The sequence below is a fragment of the Microdochium trichocladiopsis genome (assembly GCF_020744255.1).
Source record: "Microdochium trichocladiopsis strain MPI-CAGE-CH-0230 chromosome Unknown B0I36scaffold_1, whole genome shotgun sequence".
Lineage (NCBI taxonomy): Eukaryota > Fungi > Ascomycota > Sordariomycetes > Xylariales > Microdochiaceae > Microdochium > Microdochium trichocladiopsis.
Genome location: NW_025763544.1, coordinates 6,233,890 through 6,255,453, shown reverse-complemented (window position 1 = coordinate 6,255,453; position 21,564 = coordinate 6,233,890). Strand labels below are relative to the sequence as shown.

The 21,564-nt window shown below is 56.0% G+C and overlaps 5 protein-coding genes and 1 non-coding gene across 6 annotated transcripts; 2 read left to right on the top strand and 4 right to left on the bottom strand.

Annotated features, from left to right (window-relative positions):
* Positions 1 to 10,614: 10,614 nt before the first annotated feature.
* On the top strand, positions 10,615 to 10,689 carry B0I36DRAFT_t14. The gene has a single exon. It is a non-coding gene; the product is annotated as a tRNA-OTHER (tRNA).
* Positions 10,690 to 11,304: 615 nt separating this feature from the next.
* On the bottom strand, positions 11,305 to 11,747 carry B0I36DRAFT_358770 (uncharacterized protein; the record flags this gene model as incomplete). Its single annotated transcript, XM_046158013.1, has 2 exons — positions 11,305 to 11,319; positions 11,397 to 11,747. 2 exons carry the CDS (start codon positions 11,745 to 11,747, stop codon positions 11,305 to 11,307), a joined length of 366 nt encoding a protein of 121 aa, XP_046019675.1.
* Positions 11,748 to 12,950: 1,203 nt separating this feature from the next.
* B0I36DRAFT_313120 (uncharacterized protein) lies at positions 12,951 to 13,558 on the bottom strand. Its single transcript, XM_046152589.1, has 2 exons — positions 13,446 to 13,558; positions 12,951 to 13,302 (listed from the first exon to the last, which is right to left on the bottom strand). Exons 1-2 carry the CDS (start codon positions 13,468 to 13,470, stop codon positions 13,049 to 13,051), a joined length of 279 nt encoding a protein of 92 aa, XP_046019674.1. The 5' UTR covers positions 13,471 to 13,558; the 3' UTR covers positions 12,951 to 13,048.
* Positions 13,559 to 14,880: 1,322 nt separating this feature from the next.
* B0I36DRAFT_427775 (uncharacterized protein) lies at positions 14,881 to 16,047 on the bottom strand (the record flags this gene model as incomplete). The annotated part of the gene is made up of 4 exons (XM_046162433.1): positions 15,570 to 16,047; positions 15,370 to 15,482; positions 15,237 to 15,256; positions 14,881 to 15,026 (listed from the first exon to the last, which is right to left on the bottom strand). Exons 1-4 carry the CDS (start codon positions 15,969 to 15,971, stop codon positions 14,881 to 14,883), a joined length of 681 nt encoding a protein of 226 aa, XP_046019673.1. The 5' UTR covers positions 15,972 to 16,047.
* Positions 16,048 to 17,196: 1,149 nt separating this feature from the next.
* Positions 17,197 to 18,760, bottom strand: B0I36DRAFT_282673 (salicylate 1-monooxygenase; the record flags this gene model as incomplete). The annotated part of the gene is made up of 2 exons (XM_046151520.1): positions 17,197 to 18,414; positions 18,504 to 18,760. The coding sequence occupies 2 exons, from the start codon at positions 18,758 to 18,760 to the stop codon at positions 17,376 to 17,378; spliced, it is 1,296 nt and encodes a 431-aa protein (XP_046019672.1). The 3' UTR covers positions 17,197 to 17,375.
* Positions 18,761 to 19,672: 912 nt separating this feature from the next.
* B0I36DRAFT_392766 (vitamin H transporter) lies at positions 19,673 to 21,280 on the top strand (the record flags this gene model as incomplete). Its single annotated transcript, XM_046161444.1, has 4 exons — positions 19,673 to 19,835; positions 19,933 to 20,183; positions 20,247 to 20,280; positions 20,370 to 21,280. The coding sequence occupies 4 exons, from the start codon at positions 19,673 to 19,675 to the stop codon at positions 21,278 to 21,280; spliced, it is 1,359 nt and encodes a 452-aa protein (XP_046019671.1).
* Positions 21,281 to 21,564: the final 284 nt, after the last annotated feature.

Sequence of the window (21,564 nt, the reverse complement as noted above, 5' to 3'; positions counted from 1 at the left end):
GAAAAAAAAAGGGAAAAAAAAAAAAAAAGAAAATAACCCCCTAAACCCTAAGAATAACCCTAACCCTAACCCTAACCCTAACCCTAACCCTAACCCTAACCCTAACCCTAACCCTAACCCTAACCCTAACCCTAACCCTAACCCTAACCCTAACCCTAACCCTACCTGCCGGGTTTCTAAAGCCTTCTCTTTCTTCTTCTAAACTACTTGTGCTACGCACGGATCTCTGCCTACGGACGCGCTTCGCGCGACTACGTTTAACTATGACCTCTCTTGTCTATTCTTTCTCTACTTGTCCTACATACGGATTCTGCCCTAACGGGAACTGATCACGGCCTACCTCTTTCTTTACTAACTTGTGTACTACGTACGGATTTCCGTCCTTACGCGAACGGACTGTACCGCCTTACGTTCTGCTAATTATATCTCTGTTGTTTCTCTTACTGTTTATTTCATGTTTTTCTATATTAAACTCAAATTATTATTCCGCCTAACGTCGACAATCCTTTTTCTCTCATTAACCTGAAATATATAACCCTAACCTTGAAATAAATCTTCCTCTCTTCCTCTAACCCCAAACATATAACCCTAACCCTAAAATTGTTCCCTCTTCTTCTTTAACCCTAAACCTCTAACCCTGACCCTGATCTTACCTGACTTCTATACCTGCTTCTCTTGTATTCTTCGCGCCTTGAAACCCCTCTCCGTCAACCCTTCTCGCACATTCCCATTCTCCTCTAACCCCGAACCGCCCCCCTTGAATTCACATCGCCCTACCTCTTCTTTCCGCTACCTGTGCTACGCACGGATCTTTGCCTACGGGACGCGCTTCGCGCGACTACGGTTCTCAACCCTCTTCTTTACCTACTTGTACTACGCACGGATCTCTGCCCTAACGGGAACTGATTACGGCCTCCCTCTTTTTTTCACTACCTGTATACTATTGGAATAATTACCTTGAAAATCCGGCCGTATATGGTTATGGCCTGGACCCTACATCAGCTACGAAGCGACGTTTTAACCTTCCCACGTGATATAGTAGTACATGAACATGCCGGCTTTCTGGCCCTGAGTCTTTAACACGACGACTTACACTGAAAATAAATATAGCTTTGGCCAGTACCTTTTATCAGCCCCGAAGCGACGTTTCGACCTTCGCATATAATACAACACCACCTGGACCTGCCGGCTTCCTGACACTGACTGCACGACCCGTACAATCACCTGGAATTCCAGCCGTATGGGGTCTTGGCCTGGACCTTATATCACATGTGAAGCGACATCTCAACCTTCACCCATGATATTGTGGCACCCAAATACGCCTGCTTTTCTGGCCTGAGTCTTCGACTTGAAAACTCACCCGAACATATATATAGTTCTGGAACTGCCCTTATATCACCCGTGAAGCGACGTCTCAACCTTCGTGCTTGATTCGACCCGCTTGAAATACCCTGCTTGATAATTACCCTCTGCTTTGACTAGCTGAACCAGTACTCTCCCCCTCGGTATATCTCCCATATTACCGCCTCCCATAATGCCAAAGCATTCGTCCCGCGCATCCCGTGAAATCGTCGATCCTTCCCGAGCCACGCTAAATATGCATCCTCGTCCTTCACATCCACCTCGAACTGGCTCTGTGCTATTCTGCGTAGCCGCCAGCTCTGCGTCCCGATCAGTAGCAGCGGGAGTATCTTGTCCATGTATGCACAACTCCCGTCCGTCTCCTTTGCCTCCTCGCACCAGTCTAACGGGAGCTTACACTTGTAGCAGCACGAATGCTGCCCGAACCGAACCTTCCTTCGTGCCTCGCTGTAGTTCAGCTTCCCCATTCTCCTACACATCTCGCCCTCCTTGCAGCGCGTCGCCTGCTCCGGTGCCTGATTGCCGTCCAACAAAGCCTGGTGTCGGTGCATGTGGCATACGGAGCACTCGTCTGCGACCTCCTCTAGCCACCGTCGTAGCACCATATCCCGTTTTCCCCTGTCTGCCCTGAACTGCTCCCAGCTGCCCCTTCCTGCCTCCTCTCTCCCTGCCACTGTATCTGCATCTCCCTCTCCTTCTGCCGCTGTCATTTTGGCGTCTGCTCCCCCTCCCTGTTCCTCCTCCTGGCCTTCCTCGTCTGCTATCCGGCACCGGTCACATCGCTCTGCCCCGGCGATATCTCCGCACTGCTCGCCCACGACCCCGTCCATAAACGCTGCAATCACCGCTCGTCGGCATCCAGTCGTCGAAACGAACGCCTTCATCGCAATCTGGTTCTTCTCGGCTGCCAAGTCCTGGTGCGCGTTCACCCATACTGGTCGTCCGTCGTGTATGATAACCGACTCCACCACCTCGCCCTCTCGCCGTGCCCCACGACCTGTCTGCTGGATAAAGTCGACGAGCCCGTACGGCTGCTCCATGTGTACGATCGCCACGATACCTCCGATGTCGATACCCGTGCCCAGTCCTGTCGTCGCCGTAATCCACCGGTGTCCCCGTCCCGTCGCCCAGTCCTCTCGTGCCTTGCGCATCTCCTCCTCCGTCATGTCGCCGTGGTGAAACCGGCACCCTAAACTAACTGCCATAGCCTCGCTCTGCGCCTTCGACCGGCAGTACACCACCCCCTTCTGGCCCGCTGTCATCTTGCTGTCCAGCCGTGCTACTACACCCTCGGTTGCCTCCTGTACTGCATTCCGTCCGGGCTCGACCTGCTCGATACTATAGCGGCAGTTCAGCTTCGTCGTTCGGTCCCGTATCAGCCCTGCCCTCTGTACCCCCATCACGCTCCGGAACCAGTCTTCCAGCCCTACTGGCAGCGTTGCTGTCAGCAGTACCAGCGGCCGTCGGAATCTTGCCAGTCCGCGCAGCTGCTCTAGCTTCGGCCGGTATCCGACGTCCATGATGATCGTGTGGCACTCGTCGACGAATATCCGCCCCAGCTGTCCCGACTGCACCAGCCCGTCTGCGTAGCCGCAAAAGTCATCGCTGCCCACTACGTCCGCGCTCACTACCACGAGCCGCGCCGACCGTGGTACCAGCTCTCGTCCGACGCCGATAGCCGGTCGATACTGGATACAGTCTACCCCCATCAGCATTGCCCGCTCTACCAAGTCGTCGATGAGCGCCACGAACGGCACTACGACGATACTGGTACCCGTCTCTTGCATCCTCGCCGGCAGCATGAATAATATGCTCTTCCCGGCCCCCGTCGGTAGTACGCTGATCGCCGCATCGCTGCCTCTCAGCCGCATAATCGCCCGCATGCTCTCGGCCTGCTTCTCGCTCCTCCACTTCGCTTCCGGGCCCAACAGCCTCTTTAGCCCAATCGCCATCTCCTCCTCCGGATCCGGTTTCGTCCGCCGCCGCTTCGTATCGCTGCCTGCCTGACCCTTCTCGTCCGCCGTGTTGACTCTCTTATTCGGCGTCTCTGCTTTTCCCTTGCCACAGCTACAGCAAATGCTGCTCCTCTCATCCTCCGCTTTCACGCTGCTCCCCTCCTCCTCTGTGTTGCCGCTGCTGCCATTCTCCAAAAACTCGTGCCATAATTTGCTGATCGCCCGGAACGACCGAACCATCTCCGGCTGTAGCTTTCCCGGGTGTGCCGTATGTAGCCCATACATCGCCCGCGCGATCCGTGTCCCGTGTGTAGCCTGTAAGTCCCAAATTACGTTCCGACTACCGCCACAGTCGACTGGCTCTCCGGTCAGTGGGTTGATCTCAACGTTGTCCTCGTCCTCTTCCTCGCCCATGTCTACCTCCTGCTGCTTGATCGCCAGCGAGCGTATAAGCCGGCCCATCTCGATAGCTACCGGCCGATACCGACCTACGCTGAGCGTTACCCCGGTACCCGCTAGCGTAATCCGTGCCATGACCGTGCTGAGCTTGTTCGTATCCCAAACCTTCGAGTCTCCGTCCCGCCACATAAACTCGCATAGCTGCCGCTGCGGTACCGGTAGCCCACACCTCTTCCGTAAAGCCTTCTCTGCCGGTAATAGCCACGTGACGTACGCGACCAGCATCCGCCCGATCCTGTCCGGCATAAACCGCGCCACCTTGCGGCCCATATCCCGGATCGCCTTCATCTTATCCCGGTCGAATACGAACATGACCTCCCCGGACTGCACAAACATGTTCCGGAGTAGCTGCCATGAGTCGCAGTGCCGTAGCGTCGCAACTTCCGGCCCTCTCCCGGGCTGCCCTCCGGTGATATGCACCAGCATCATCGCGAGCTCCTTGAACTGTCGTAGCTGCCGTAGCCATCGCCGTACCGCGCCCTTCTTAAACCGAGCTCGGGCGGCGTCCCATAGCTTCGACTCTCCAAGCCTGAATACCTTCTTGCATCCCGGCTCTAAAAAGCTGTTCTTCGGGTTCGTAACGAACGACTGGCCGGCTCCTGCGCGTACCATGCTGTCCTGAATCCGTCCTAGCTCGAGCCCCTTGCCGATCGTCGCCCACGACCCGAACATCAGCTCGTCCAGTAGCTTCTCTGCGTCGTTGATTGTGCTCCGTACCGTCTGTCTGAAGTCGTCGATCCTGATCCGCTCTCCGCAGTGATATAGTGCCGTGCCGTCATCCTCCCACCGCATCGTCGCCGTCCCCGTCCGTAAGTTGCGGTGGCCCTTACCGTACGCCATCCAACCGATCACCGTGCTTATTACCGTATTGGTCCCTAAACACATCCATTTGGGGTGCTCCTCCTCCCGGAATTTCTTCGCGCCCGCCGCGTCAACTTCGTACAAGTCCCTCCCGTACTCCTCGAACGCGGCCTCCAAAAAAAACAGCCTGGCCCACCAAAGCAGCCCTGCCAGCATGCCCGTGTATAAGTGCGCCTCCATATATCCTTGCGGCTTCTTCATAATCCCTAGCGCGGCGCAAAACGCTAGTAGTGGGCTCTCGTACACTCTACCTCCGACGTATTGCTTGATCGAAGCCATGATGAATGAAAACACGGCCCGGTCTAGCCGGCTCCACTCTCTCGTGCTGTCTCCGCCCTCTTCTTCCTCCATCTCCTCCTCCTCCTCCTTATCGTCGTCCTCGCTGCCCTCGCTACTGAAAAAGCCGCTGTCCTGCGTCGTATCCACGTCTTCGCGCTCTTCGTGCTCGGTCTCGTATACCATATCGCATAGTAAGCCCCACTGCTTATCGTTGAACCGGATGGCTAGCTGCTCTTCTGCTGCCTCTCGTCCGAGCTGGTGGGCCCGTAAGCAGTATCCCAAGTAGCGATGCCCGATCGACTTGTACTTCGTCATCGACGCCTCGTTTTCCTTCCGCCCAAACGGCACGCCGCTCTGTTGAGTTGCCGATATCGATGCCAAACACTGCAGCGTATCTGTCGGCACCACATCCAGTCTCCAGCAGCACCGGTCTACCTCGCGGTCGAAGCTCTCTGCTAGCCGTGTTAGCAGTAGTGACTGGCGCATGCCTGCCTCGTCCACGGCTCTCCTGCCGTACTGCTGTTCTTTCCGGGCCCTCACCCACTGGGCTGCGTCGCTTATGTCCATCAAGTCTCGCCCAGCGAAGTGCCTGACCCAGCCTAGCCTCTTGACCCACGATGAGTCACTGTTTATCCCCTCCTTTAAGTCGCCCTGTCGAAGCCATGCCTCGTTCTCCTTCTCCTCCTCTGCGTCGTCCTCTATAGCCATTTGGTCCATCATGGAGATTAATGGTGTCGCTTCGGGATCGGACAAAACCTCGTCACTGTCGTGCCCAGTACGGACGATCCAATAACGCGCCCACCGTCCCTTACACCACGACTGGACCTTTACGGCGCTCCAGCCTGCCTCGTCGCTACTGTGACTTGCAGTACGTTGGTGTCGAACAATGTTGTCTCTCGTGGTCGTGATATATCGACATACTGCACAGCTGAAACCGTTCACGACGGGAAGCAATTGAACTGGCTTGCCGCCATCGGCCGGCAGTCTGCACGTCTGCGGATCTTGGAGTTCGATGTCGCTAAAGCTGTAAATAATGTCCTGTAGTAGCTTGCCCCGAATCTGGTGTTGGTAACGGAAGTGCGCCTCGATGCCAGCGCCGGGCTTAACACCAGCTGGACATAATCGACATAGCAGTACCTGCGTATCCACGTCAATTGTCACCACGTCGTCGCGCTCGTACAGTTGTTTGGCCATGTTTGACGTTCTTGAAGTTGTTGGTTCTTGAAGTTGTTCATTACTCGATTATCTACAGCTCTGACTATCTACAGTTCTAATCATCTATATACTATGTTGTCGCGTCGCGCCCCTGATCAAGCCCATCATTTCCTTTTTGGCTTCTCGTGTCGCGTCTTCCCTGCGAAACTGAGCTGTCGCTTCAGCTGGACATCTCATGGGGCTGCTAACCCTGTGAATTGACCTGGGGTTGATTCGGGTTGGGGTAGTGCCGGTGGGTCTGGGGTTATTTTGGGCCAATCAACGACCCGGCCCTAGTCAGCTCGACAGTGGTCAAATGCACGGACCCGCTGCACCAGTTTGTGTGGGCAAGTGGCCCCGTCTTTAATACAAACGTCTGCGAATAGTGCCTAGACCTGTCGTTGCCGTGATCCACCGGGACGCGCTGCTGCCGTTCACCCATGCCTCGAGTACCTCCTCTCGCGCCTGGGTCTCCATCCCGCTGTGGTAATACCCGCACCCGATCCGCTCCGCCAGCTTCTGGCTATCCTTCTTCGACCGGCAGTACACTACCCCCTTCCTATCGCCGTTAAGCGACCCGGAGCTCTTCCTCTCCTCGACCAGTCGTACGACCTCCTCCTGCACCGCGTTTCCAACCTTCCGGCCTCTTCCTAGTCCGGCCCTACTTGGGACCGTAGTAACGGCGTACCGGATGTTCTTCTTCGTTGTCCGTGCCCGTATAATCTCGGCGTCTTCCGCAATCATCTGCTGCCGGAACCAGCCCTCTAGCTTCACCGGGAGCGTAGCTGTAAGCAAGATTACCGGACAGTCGTACCGGTACAGCCCCTTCAGCTCCACGAGCCTCTTCCGGTAGCCGACGTCCATGATAATCGTGTGGCACTCGTCGATGAAGATCCGCCGTAGTAGCCTCCGGCTCCGTAGCGTGTCTGCGTAGTTGCAGAACTCGTGGTTGCTTGCCTGGTCGGCGCTGACTACGACTAGACTAGCCACGCGCACGAGCGAGTTAGCTTCCCGGCCCTCCTCCTCAGCCGACCTCCAGCGTACGCAGTCGATCCCGAACGAGCGTGCCCGCGCGACGAGATCGCCGATCAGCGCTACGAACGGAACGACGACGATACTAACGCCGCCGTTTAACCCTCGTACCGCCGGGACCATAAATAGTAGACTCTTGCCGCCGCCCGTCGGTAGTACGACGATGAGTACGGAGCCGCCTCGCATCTGTATGATCCGGACCATGGCCTGCTCCTGTTCTGCCGTCCTCCAGCGCGCACCGGCCCCAATAATCGATTCGAGCCCGTGCTGGACCCGGCGCCGGACCTCCCCGACGGCTTCTGGGAGCGTCTTCCTCTGCTTCGCCGGCTCTGGGCTCGACTCTATCGTCTCCTCCCTACCTGGGAGTTCGGCCTCCGTAGACTCTCGCTTCCGCTTCCTCGTCCGCTTCTGCGCCTGGTCCGGCGACTTGCCCTTACCCTGGCTATCCCAGCTCAGATACTGGTGCCAGAGCCGGCTGATCTCGCGGTAGTTGGCGATCATCTGCGGCTGTAGCTGCCCTGGGAACTGGATGTTGATCGCGTAGTGCGATCGTGCCATGGCACTGCTGTGTGTCGCCTGCAGATCCCAGATTACCTCCGTCCGGTCCCTCGGTCGTAGCTCGCCAGTAGCCTCGTCGAATTCCTCATCCTCGGGCCCGTATCCGTCATCGGCCGCGCCGACCTCGAGCTCCTTCTGCTGTACGATAAGCCCCTGAATCGTACGGCCTAGCTCGATCGCGAGATGGCGGTACGTCGAAGTACCTAGCTCGACGCCGAGATAGCCCGCCGTAGCTGCCCTAAGCTCCTTCGTAAGCACGTCCGTTCCCCAGCGGCCTTTCCGGCCGTCCTTCCATAGCCAGTGCCGCAGCGATTCCGACGGTTTTCGAGCCCGCGTCGCATCGAGAAGCATCTCCTCGAACGGGACTAGCCAGACGAGATAGACGACAAGTAGCTGCCCGACCCGTTCCGGGAGAAAGCGTGCGACCTTTCGGCCGTAGCCCCGGATCGACTTGGCCTTATCTCGGTCCGTTACGAGCATTACCTGCCCGTCGAAGATCTAGACGCTCCGGCTTAGCTGCTTCGTATCTAGATACCGCACGCTCGTGATCTCGGGCCCTCGGCCTGGCTGGCCTCCCCAGACGTGCGTTAGTACGAGTAGCTGGCTCTTTAGCGTTCCGATCTGGTTTAGCCACTTCTGCGACCGCTCCCGGTGGTACTGCTGCCGCTGGGACGACCAGAGCCTCTCCGAAACGAGCTCGGCAACGACGCGGGGCCCGGCTTGAAGCCAGCTGTTCTGCGGGTTTGAGATGAACGATTTCCCACCCCCTTCGTACATTACGCTGTCGTTGATTTTGCTAAGCTCGATCCGTCCTAGTAGTACCGCCGACTGGCCGTACAGAAGCCCGTCGAGCGCCGATTCGGCTGTTGAGACGAGCCCCTGGGCCATCCGCCGGAAGTTCTGGACCTCGATCCGGAAGCCGTGTAGCCGGAGCGCCTGCTTCCCGTCCTCCCAGATAATCCGTGCTGCCCCCCCTTCCTTCTGGCGGTAGCCCTTTCCGATCGTTAAGAACCGGGTTAGCGTACTGAACGGGCTGTACGAGCCGTCTGCGATCCACTGCCGATAGCCGTCCATAAATGCGTCGATATCCCTAGCCTGGAGCTGGCTACGCCCTTCGTCCTCCCCTTCGCCGGAGTCCGTAGTACTATCCTCTTCCTGGATCGGGACGTGCTCGAAGAAGTACTCTAGTAGTAGTACGCGGCTACACCACGCTAGACCCGCTAGTAGTGTTGTAAACTCGGCCGGCGGCCGAAATCGTGCTCGGACGGGGTCGATCGCGAGTACGGTAGTGAAGTGTAGTAGCGGGTTTACGTACGGTTGTACTAGTACCCGCTGCGTAAGCGACAGAACACAGAACGTGAAGACGGCCTCGTCTAGATATCCGTCGTCGCCGCCGCCCTCGCGATTCTCCTCCTCCTCGCCGCCGCCCCCTACCCGGGAGCTCTCCTCCTCCGTACTATCGAGAGCCTCTATAATAGCCTCGAGAGCGGCCCACTGCTGGTCGGTAAACTGGACCTGGTGCTTCCTCCTCGCCTCCGTACGGCCGAGCCGGAAGACCCGGACGCAGTAGCAGAGATAGCGCCGCCAGTAGCTCCGGTACTTCTCCATCGTATGCGCCTCCTGCTTAACGCGGAACGGCCGCGGCGACGGCCGGTTCGGGTCGCGGCTTGCTAGCCAGCAGAGCGTCTCCACGGGTACCTGGCCGATCCGCCGGCTACACCGCTCGATTACCCGGTTGAAGCTCTGGCCCAGCCGTACGAGCGTCGCCTCCGAAGCCTCCCTCTCTTTCCGGACGGACCAGCTTAGTTTAGCTAGCTCCTTCGTCGATAGACCTGGCTCGGCGGCGCGCCGTAGTTCCGCCATATCCTTGCCGGCCAGATGCGCCGCCCAGCCCATCTGGCTCACCCACGGCGACTCATAGTCGACGCCGGCCTCGTAGTCGATAATCCGGCCCCGCTCCGCCTCTTCGGCGGCCGCTTTAGCCTCGTACGCCGCCATGTGGGCCTCCCAGACTTGACCTCCGCCGCCGCTGTCCGGCCCCGCTGCCGCCGATTTGACTGCCCGTAGCTGGCCGCCCTTAAGCTGGTGCCTCTGTCGGTAGTGGGTAACTACACCACCTACGGCCGCTGCGATTCCTGCCCTACATAGTGTGCAGACTAGTACGCGGCTTGCCCGATATAGATAGAGCTCTGGTGTTACTGCTGGCTCGGTCGTTGCTGTAGCTCTCGCGTCCTCCTGCTGCTGCTGCTGCCGCTGCTGCGCGGCGCTGCCGTAATCGCTCTCGTAGTCGCCTCCCTGGCTGCTGCGGTCCATCGTGGAGTACTACCTGTCGTATGCGATTCTCTTCTCGGTACTACTTCTGATCTTCGACTCTTGCGTATATTCTTGGGAAGAGACCCTAAGCTAGTATTATAGTTCAATCGAAATGCGCGCGCGCGTCCGTTTCATTCTCCTCCTCCCTCTATCTCCTCTTACGCGCGTCCCCTCTCCCCTTTAGACTCCCCGGGCTCGCGCTGTTACGCGTACGCGCTTATCTCCTTTTTATTACCTATTACTTACCTTGTCCCCCTTTTCGCAGCAGTGCCTAGCCGTACACGCGTAGCTGAGCTGGGGGGGTTAAGGTTCGGACCCCTACTAGTTAGGGTTGGGTTAGCTAGGGGTTAGCACATTTACGCTGGCCGGAATGAACTCAGGGTACCGGAATGAACTTAATAGCCCGTACCCTTCCGGGCCGGGAATGACCTACCTCCGCCGCCGAACTACTACCGCCGCTAAACTACTATACCTCTGCCGAACTACTACCGCCGCCGAACTGCTACCGCCGCCGCCGCCGACCTACCTGCCGACCTCTGCCAGCCTGCCACGGCCAGACCCTATATATCCAAATAAGCAGCCAGTCTCTTAAGAACAAACAGGCCCGGTGGTCAAGCGGTAAGACGTCGCTAGCAATTGCTAAGCGGAATCCCTGGTTCAACTCCGGGCCGGATTACTGCGCCTACTTGAGAATCTCTTCGTCTCGTAGAGATTCTCAAGTGGGTAGCTCTTTTTGCCGGCACCCCTTCCTCCGCTTCGGAGGTATTTTCGCTATGTTAACTACCTGCCGACCTGCTACCGGCTCCGACGAACTGCCACTACTCCGCCGACCTGCTACCGCTGCCGCCGTACTACCTGCTGACCTGCCTGCCGGCCTGCCTGCCGACCAGCCTGCCGACCTGCCTGCCGACCTGCCTGCCTGCCTGAGCCTTATATATCCAAATAAGCGACTGACTATTCAACAAACAGCCAGAGAGCCTCGCTGGTCTAGCGGTCATGACGTCACTGCTATATAGCTCTCCATTCCCACGTCGGCCGCAGGAATAAGGGTCCCTGACCTGAGCTTGTGGAGCCATCCGACCCGGACGCTCGAGCTAGTCACAGTTGAAGAGCTAGGTTCGACTCCTAGGCGTGGCATTTTTTTGGCCCTCCTCTCTCTGCCTCTCTCTTTTGCGCGCGCCTCCTGCCTGCCTGCTTGCTCTGGCAGTCTGACGCGCCTCCCTCGTCGTCGTGCGGCCTGTGCATGTACGCATATGAGGGCGCCACTGGGCCCCACAGGTTCGGACCCCTGCTAGTTGGGGTTGGGCTTGGGGTTGGGTTAGCTGTGGGTTAGCCCATTTTTCGCTGGCCGGAATGAACTCAATCTGGGGTTAGTTGGGGTACCGGAATGGGCTCAATGGCCCGTGCCCCCGGCCCCCTGTCCCACCAGGAATCGCCGAAAGTGAGGCCAACCCGGCCGGGAATGATGGTCAGGCAGGGCATGAGGACGCGGGACTGCGCCAAGGTGATTGGGGCATCCTCAAGCGCAGCGAGGTCGAAGAGCGCGAGGCCGCCGAGCCGGACGCGCTCTACCGAGGAGGTGCTTGGGGCAAGCGTAGTGAGGTCGAGGAACGTGAGGCTGCCGAGCCGGACGCGTTGTACCGGGGAGGCGCTTGGGGCAAGCGCGAGGTTACTGAGCGGGCTGAGTAGAACGCGCGAGGGGTTGAAGGTCATTGCCGTCCTCGCTGCACCCATCGTGGAGGTTGAGGCCGCGAGCTGGACGCCTTATTCCGATAAGCTGCTTGAGGAAAGCTTGAAAATTGATCCTGTTGGCCCTTCCGCCATGTGCGGCGGAAGGATCTTGCACACGCGACAACAGAAGTAAATGAAGTCAATAAGAGTAAATACCTTATCTCAGCTAGTCATGATGTAGGGGTGTCATCCGATCTGAGGCTGCCAGTCTGACGGGATGGGACGGGTACTGATAATTATCTGTCCGTAGAAGTGAGAACACGCCGTCTTCGTGCACAACCATATAAGTCATGTCTTTTCAGTTCAAAGTCGGCTTTCGAGGTCATGTTTATAAATGTACGAAGTCACCAGGTCACCAGGTTGTGTGCCAGTAGAGTGACTGCTAGAAGGAGAACTGAGTGCCTCGAGTTTGAGCGGGCAGTGTTGGTTTCGTAGAAGCCCGCTAGAGCCATCGCGTGCAAACTCGTGCCACCCTGGCCGGCCATGGTCATCTTCGAGGCAGCTTCGCCCCAGCCCATCGACCACAGGTCAAGGTTGCTCCACGACAACTGGCTGTGCTCGCTCGGAGACGGAGTTGATACCATGGGAGATGACAGGCCCCGCGAAGGGTCCATGCCTGTCGAAGCCGAAGGAGGAGGGCCGCTCAGCATGGGGCACCTCCGGTCGACTTTGCGCCGATTGCAGTGCTAACAGAAAGAAAGCCCCCGTCTATGCGGGCCGAAGTGCTGGATAAGTGGTGGAAGGCTGGCTGGGTGTCGTTTGGCACAAAAGGGAGCCGGACGCTGCAAGTTCTGGAAGAGGAAGATGGGCTCAAGCCAGTGGAAACACAAGAGAATTGATCTTGAGGTCTGTGGTGGGTGATAAGGGCTTCTAGCGGTTGACTGTTAGCTGAGAAGCACTCCAGTGCCATTGAGACTAGTATACAGGGGTTAATTTTCTCAAGATTTAGCCTTGTCCGTCTTCATAAATTATTGATCAATGTGTGAAAAGTTATAGAATGTGAATTTACATTAAGATACTTCAACTTCTCAAGGACAACATCAAGAGCACGATCAGGGGCATACAAGATTCATATTAAAAATGCCCATCTGTCACTACGCAACAGCTATCGGTCAAGCCGTAAAGTAAAACTCGCAGGTAAGTTGGAGACCGGCACATGCAGCCACTCTCGACAGTCACTTTTTCACCAACACGAAAACTTGGTATCTCAGCCATTGAGTTGGATTCATCTCTACAGAGTCTCACAAATTCCCGTGAGCTCATGGATAATTTGCGGTCTACCTAACGGACACGTTTGTCATGCCTTAGTTGTCATCGCCAGTGGTGCGGCCACCCTTCTTGCCTGCCTCGTGGGGGTCAACCTTGCCGTGGGCAAACTGGCCCTTGGCGCTGCCGCCGCTGTTGCCGGAGCCGGAGTTACCACTGTCGTCGCTGCTACCAACGCCGCTGGTGCGGCCGCCCTCCTTGCCAGCCTCATGGGGGTCGACCTTGCCGTGGGCGAACTCGCCGGTGCCGACGCGCTTGTCCGGCTGGCCGTCCTCGCGGAGACCGCCGTGCTCTGTTGGTGGTGGGGATTGCATTAGCAGCGGATCCGACAGTGGGAATAGACACATGGTGCGCTAAAGAGGTGGGAGTGGGGAGGGGGTTGAGGAATCCTGGAGGGACAACTGGGCAGTGGAAGGATGGGGAGACTGTGCATACCAGTGGGCTTGTATGTGCCAGACATGATGGTGATGGGGTATCGTCAGGTACGATTGGACAAAGTGTGATTGTTTGTGGTATTTGTGGAAGGTTGCTTTGGCTGTTGCGTTGTGATGATGAGGAAACCAATTGAGTACTGTAGGGAGGGAATAGTGCTTCGATTATATAGGCATTTTGTGATGTGGGGAGAGACTTCATCGTCTATACGAGGATTGACGGAGAGCGAGGTATACAGTAGCCGTGCCTGCCTCGTTCACACGCGTGGAACCGCAAGGTGTTGACCAGAAGTCATCGTTACGCGCAGATGACATCGTGATTGTTTCGAAATTTGGGGTGATCTTGTCGTTATTGTTGCAGCGGTCATTGACTCTCCATCATTCGCTTGATTGGCCAATGGCCACGGAGCAGAAGCTCCCCCGGATCCGCCTAGGGGGATCGTGCCGGACGACGGCGCTAACTCTCAGGTACCGTCTGGGCGGCCCTAAGGTTGGCACTTGTGGAGAAATTCCTCCGTTCTCCGATGCAAAAAGCAAAGTCCATGACGAGGAGAGGGTCCGACTTGTGGCCAGTCGTGGCTTGGAATGTGCACCACAGCGTGTCTCAGATACCTAAGAATGCACCCTTCAGCATGTAGCTTTCCCCCAGGATTCAGGGGCTGGCTCGTGAATTGTGCCCCGCTGTGCTCTCTGGATCGCTCACCTCGCTTGGAAGCTGCAAGTTCTGCCGCCAGATGTCCCAGCTACGTCTCTTCTTGGGGAACCCTTCATCCTCGATCGTGAACGTCATCACTGTCGAAGCAGGCTAGTGTCCGACTGCATGGTAGGCTCGAGCTATGGCCTCGCGCAGTCCCGTGATGTCGATCAGGGCGACTCTGCCAGGGCGGTGTGGCACTTGGTCTATCTTTCCGACTTAGTTATACACCGGCAGTGTGCAGCTACAATATCACAATTGAACCTGTACAGCATTCTCATAAAACACCGGCGGTCCCCGAAGCTCGCGTGGTGTTTTGGTCATGCACAAGAGGCTCTGCACATAATTACCTTACCCTTATGCTGTGTGTATTTGCACGGGCCCTTGCACCAAGTCTCGCATAATCCTCAACTCAAATCCGCGACGCGTTGACTAGATCAATCCTCCGATCTGCATACCCCAGATCTCGCAAAAAGAAGTTTAGTCTGACGCTATGGCGCTGGACATCTTCATGAATCATCAAGCACAATATGACACGACGCTAGGGCTAGATAGAAATGCTTTTTACACTGTGCTTCGCTCCTCCTACGCTACAGTGTGACAGATCACCAGTGGTTGACAGTGATTCCGAGTTCTCGGACTTCGTAGATCGATCTCGCAAGAGTGTTCAGGCGTCATACAGCAGACGGATCGATATCCCGGACGAACGTTTCAGATATGCTTTTTTCAAGTGTAAGAAGACTTCTCATATTCCAATCTTTGAGGTAGTGAGCACACTTTGACGTCTCAAGAGAATTCCTCGACGTTGCGCCGAATAGCCAATCACATCCTTCTCACAGTAGACGTTGCAGGCATTCCCAAATGTGGCCTTATAACTATCTAACTTTGGTACTACGTCGTCATGAGACATCCGAAACACGTCATATCCATCTTCCAGACGCTTCTGACCACTCCCTTGTGGTCATTGTAGCCATGCCAGTCTCTTTCTGCCCCTTGCTGGTCTACCCCATGCTGCCGTTCTCGTATCATACCACACGTCGCTTTGGTCTACGCAATCCGCGAAGACGGTGACGTAAATCTTGCTGCCGACCGTTCCTATACCTCGAATCCTGACTGACAACCTGGACGGGCCGATAGTAATGAATGCTAGCTGGGTGTGTTGGCAATAAACCTGACATGGTCCCTGAGTGGTATCCCCTACGCCTGATGCGTAACGTCGTAACGTCCTCCTCACCAAACGCCACCAAGGACTCCAAGGCCCAAAGCAACACCCAGACCGCCGAGGCTCGCAATGTCCCTGGGGACGGCAGCACCGGTGCTGGTAGGGCTCGGGGCAATGGTAGGTCCCTGCATAAGAAGCAATATGATTAAGTTAGTCTTGTGTGATTTAAATGATTTTGCAGATAACGACTGGAAAAGGGAAACACCTCTTACCGGTGTGGAAGATGTCGATGAAGGACCCGGTAATAAGGGAAAGCCGCTGGCCTCCTTGGCTGTCACTATGACGATCCATGCATTGTTACCACCGCAGACGTTGGTCTCATTGGCGTAGCAGGGCTGGTCGCACTGAGCGTCGTCGACGAGGGCGCTATCGGGGGGCATTTGGTCGCCACAGGTACCGACTCCGGTGCCCTTGAAAGCGGCCAATGTATGGCCCTCGGTCCTGCAGTATTGTTGGGCGGACTGATAGTCGTGCACTATCCACGTCCTAGGGTCGTTGAAGTCGCCGCCATCCAACGAGCCATAACAGCCCCAAGTACGGTTCTGCTTGGGACCGAGGTCCGCGGCGCGGGCCCCTAGAGTCGCGAGAAGGGATAGGAGGACATAGGACTTCATCGCTGCGACGAGTGCTTGGCACACGGTTTTGCTGGGGTTTCACTTTCTGTTGCTGTCTTTCTTGTCGGTCTGTCCCTGACGAGAAGGTAGGCGACAGCTTCTAATACGATTCGAATGAGGCTAGTGCATGAAAGACACTGCCAATTTGTAGGATTCGCATAGCCTATTGAATACCGGGACGCCAGCTTTATTTTAAGAAACCCGGCGTCGTCAGGCATCATTTCCTGTCTGGGCGAACCGTGAGTCTGTGCGCGGTGGACCCTTCATAGAGCCATGGGGGCGCAGGCTGACAAGGGAAGGCTCGAATCAGGGTGTCTGTTGTCACTGAGAAGCATTTCCAGGCTCTGCATATAGTCCTTCTACCTGGAATATGGTATAACCTCCATCGAGATATAAGAACAGTCTGGTTTCATGTCCAGCCCATCAAAGATGATATCGACGCCCTTGTATGTGACAAAAAATGTGTGGCGGGATCGTGGAATACAGCTGGTGCACATGTGCAAGGTCCCAGTTTTTCTAAATTAAAGATGTCAGCCTGACACTTACCCCTGGCAGGACTGTCTTGAGGGTTCCAATCACCAGCGGCAGGTTGTGTCCAAGGCCATACCTGCATTCAATCAGATAGGCTGTAATGCACTGCGACGGGGGAGCGATCCGTCTGTTTGTTCTGCTGCGCGTGTAGAGATCAAGTCCCGCTTATGCCGTTGCAGCTGGCCAATATTCTTGTCATTGCAATCTAGTTACTCCGCATCGAGCTTCAGAGTAGGTTTACTTGAGAGCTGCCTCGCAGACGCAAGATGTCTATGACGCGAAAGATCCGGCTTTGGAGTCGTTGTATATCCGCAAGAACAGTGCAGTCCAATATCAAGATATCGTTAAAATCTCAGACAGCTCTTTGAATCAGAAGCTCAAAGAAGCCTGATTCGGGGTTTCTAGACGCAATGGGAGAAATGAGCTGGCTTAACCCCCATCTCCTTCTATTCACACCCGATGTCGGCCCGCACCAGTGCTAAGCACCATGACTCTTAACGGTTGTCGACAATTGAATCTCTATCGCTGGTGCGCTCGTTCAAGAGCGAGGCCAGCCCGTCACTTGTCCTCCCATTCCGTGCAATGACGCGAGGTGGCCCACCCATGATTCCGAGCCATACCCAATTTCACACGCAACCACGTTGCACATACAAATCAAGGGGTTGCTTTCGAATTCTCAAATTGATGAGCGTAAGCCTGAAAAAATTGAATTTGTAGACTCTGCAGTCACACGCCAACGTTCTTTCGTGGGCCATGTAGCAGTAGAGGCAGGTGTTGCTATAGCAGTCGTCGTGCCGGCCTTTGTATGACCATTTTCCCGGGTCCGGGTCTTGAAACCCCCTCTTCGTCCCTGCTGGCTGCCAGAAAGATCGCTCACAACCTCGCTTCACTGATCTTGCTAGGTATCGCTCTCGCAAAGGCAGCCTCTACATCATGCTCGTGTATCCACGTCAGATCCCTCCTGTTCTTCATCTGGGCCCTCAGCTCTTCGTCCGTTTGTTTCATCTTGATTTGGTCCACCAAGAACTGATTTCGATCCTGCACAGTCTTCTGCACCTTATCTGTATGTGGTTTCCGCGTTCTCTCATAGAGGCTGACGACTTCGGTCAGACCTGCGTCATCCGGGCGGACTCGCCAGCCTCCTTCCCTTGGAAAGTAGTAGAGGACAGACTGTGCAAAGGCCCAAGCATCGTTGATGGCCAGGCTTCCGCCCGCGGCAAAGGCTCCGCCGTGAGCGTGCGCCGCATCGCCTGCCAAAGTGACGCGCCCATTGCCGAGAATCCAGGTCGGCAGCTCCTTTGCTGCCGTGTTTGGATACACCTTGATGCGCGGCGTGGCATCTAATATGCTTCTGGCCAGGGGGCTCCAGTCCTTATAGAGAACACGTAGGGCGGCGATGTCGGCATCCCCATCCCAGCCGGCTGCAAGATATTGGTGGCCGGGATCATTGGGATCACACTGGTGAGCCGCCACGACGGCGAACAGGTCCTTGGGCAACGGCGAAAGAAAGAGCGTGCGGTCGGGACCCCAGTAGTGGACGGCCTCGTCGGGGAGGTCAGCTATGTGGTCAAAGTGGGATCGCGGCACGACGGTGCGGAAGAAGACATGGCCTGTCCAGAGCGCAGAGGACGTGGGTATGTAAGCTCGACGCACGGCGGAGTGGATGCCGTCGGCGCCGAGAATTATATCAGCCTGCGCTGTCGAGCCGTCGAGAAAGTCGATCACCAGGCTCTGATCCGAGGGTTCCCTGCGTATCGACTTGAAAGATTTGTGGAGGTGTAGACGGCCTGGTCGCACATGCTCGAGCAGGACCTTTTGGAGATGTGGTCGGAAAAACCGAGCACAGTGGTGTTTAGACTCGACCGGGCCATGGTGCACGTCGAAAGAGACCACTTCGTCTGTCTGATAGTGACTATCGGGACGGGTAAGACTTGTGTGAGCGTACTTGAAAGAAACACGACTCGCAGTGGTTCGAGGGATGAGGTCGTTATCAGGGCTTACCGATAGATCATTGAACGACCGGTTCGATTGCGAAAACCCACGGTGTCCTTCAACGCCTTGCTGACACCTATTTTGTCCAGGATTTTTAGGCCGTTGGGCCCCAGGGCGATGGTTGCGCCAACTTCACGGAGCTCGCTTGCGCGCTCATAGATCTGGACGTCGATGTGTGGCTCCTCCTGCAGAGCAATGGCCGCCGTGAGGCCCGCAATGCCGGCACCAACAATGGCGATTCTGATGCGCTTCGTGGCGTCTGACATGTTTTGCACTCTAGAGCGCATTCGCAAGTGATCTGGCGATTCCTTGCTCCAAGTGATGCCCAGCGCAAAGGCGACGATACATGCGACATATAAGCAGCTTGTCGTGCTTGTATTGATAAGTGGTTGGCCCCATGATATGTCATGCCATTCGCCAGGCCCCTCCCCCGCTAGCTAGCAGGGCTCCGAGCTCGGGCAGGGCCACGCTGTAGCTCGGAAGCACGTCATCAGCGCCGTGATTATCGCAATGCGACTGCATAATCACTCGGCTTGCATTTGTAGACCCTGCAGTCGGGGATCATCCCGACGGACGGGCACAGACCCGACGGAAACGCGGCAGGATACGATGGCCGTCCTTTGGCGGCGCCAGCAGATAAAGGTGCATGCCTCGGGCGTGCAAGTGACTGTGACACGACTCGTACACCTTGCCATTTCCATGGCGCCATCCCTGGGTTGGAGCACGCCAGGTTGATGATAGGGGCGCGACTTAGCGGCTGAAGGCTCCCCCCTCCATTGTCAGACGCAGGGACGGCCTTGACCGGACGCAAATCTCATTCGGCCGAGCTCATCGTTGCCAAGCACTATGCGACCAGGCTATTAGGGGGACGTCCCAGAGATTTCGGGGACGATGCAAGCTGATAACCCACTGTACACATTGCGCCATCGGTTATCTTGATGTTACCATAGGAAGAGTGGAGACGCCATTCAGCTTTTACTACAAAACAGGCAAGGGAGTGAGCATGAAAACGCTCGGAGGACGGGTGCACAGAAGTGTATATATGCATGCAGGGCGCTTGACCTTCCCCAAGGCACCGGTAATGGTGACACAAGTACCGCGGCATTGGAGAGCCCAGCACCGATACAACCACAAGAACCCACGCCTGCTCCGGGACCAGCATTTCCCCGCCTCCTAGCATGGCCGACACGATAGTCCACCGCGAAAAGTGGTGGCATATAAAATGGTTCTCAGACGATGACACACCCGAGGAAAGGAAGTGGATACTGAAGCTCGATCTCCTCGTTGTGCCTTTCTCCATCCTAGCTTACTGGGTAAAGTACATCGACCAGGCCAATCTGAGTAAGTTGGACATCATGTTGTTGTTCGCACCTCTCATCGCCCTGCCTCAAAAGTCGCGACCAATAGCTAAATCGTTGCATGTTTTGGCGGTGTCTAGACAATGCCTACGTCTCTGGGATGAAGGAAGAGATGGGCTTCTACGAAAATGAGCTCGTACAGCTTCAGACCATGTACACCGTCGGAGCAGTGGTTGGGATGGTCCCGTTCCTCTTTCTTTTCACCCACATCCCGATGCATTGGACTATTCCAGTCATGGACATCCTCTGGGGATTGTTCACTTTGTTGCAATATCGTGCCACATCCTTTGCTGAGATGGCCGCGTACCGTTTCCTGATCGGAATCTTCGAGGTGAGAGAGCAGTTGTCAGCCCCGACCTCTCGCACTGGCATGTTAGCTAATGCTCGTGAAAAGGCCGCCTTCTTCCCAGCGATGCACTTCGTATTCGGTAAGAATTCCCAGACCACTATTAAGCACTTCTCAGACCGCGGTCTTGGCGCTCACCACGAGTTACTCGCTCACACATCTCATCGTTAGGCTCGTGGTATCGTGGACATGAAATTGCTCGAAGGGGTGGTCTCTTCTATGTTGGCCTGAACCTCGGCTCCCTGACCGCCGGTCTCATCGCTTCCGGCGCCTCGGCTCGTCTAGAAGGTGTCAACGGCCTAGCTGGCTGGAGATGGATGTATATCATCTGTGCGCTGATTACATTCCCTGTCGGCATCCTGGGGTACTTTGTTATCCCAGGCACCATCGAGCAGCCGAACCGCTGGGTCCTCAATGACAACGACCTCGCCATCGCCAAGAAGCGACTCGACCGTGGAGGTCACGGGACCAAGGGTAAATTCAAGCTCGTCCACATCAAGAGGATCCTTGCCAGCCCTCATTTCTGGGTCGTCGTACTGGTGGATATCCTCTTCTGGAACGCTGGCATCCAGAAAAGCACCGGTGCCTTCCTGCTCTGGATCAAGAGCCTAAAGAGATACTCTCCATCAGCTATCAACGAGCTTGGTAGTATCGCCCCTGCGGTTGGCATATTCCTCAACATCCTCGTCTGTTTCTCCTCGGATCTCCTCTGGGGACCCGCCTGGGCTATCACTTTTGCGTCCGTCATGAACGCCATCAGTCTCATCATTCTCGTGGTCTGGAACGTGCCAGAGTCAGCCACATGGTTTGCCTTTACCGGCATGTACTGGTCCTCGTCGCTCTCTAGCGTGTTGCACGGCTGGGTAAACACGATCTTGCGGGACTCGCCGGAAGAGCGATCCTTCACGCTCGTGTTGATCACTATCATCGCGCAGTCATCCACCGCATGGACGCCACTGCTGACTTTCCCGACTGTCGAGGCGCCGCAGTACCCCAAAGGATATTCGTTCTGTCTTGGTTGTGCAGTGGCGCTTATTGCAGCGACCCACGTCTTGAATCTGTACATCAAGAGGAAGGAGTAAGTATCAAGAACTGCAGGCTGCGAATGTGCTTTTGATGATTACTAACAGCAATCACAGATCCTCCAAGGCCCAGGATGCCGAAAGCGTTAGTCAATCATCTTCGGATATTGGAGGAACCGTGACTCCCACGCTGGATGATTCGAAGGGTGTTATGACAAAAAGTACAGAAATTATTACTTGACGATCATACAATCAGCAGGTCGTAGATATTCAATAGGGCTTAGCAATGTTGTATTGTAGTAAGAGTCATCATTGGGAGCTTCCACAGATCACATCCTTCAAAT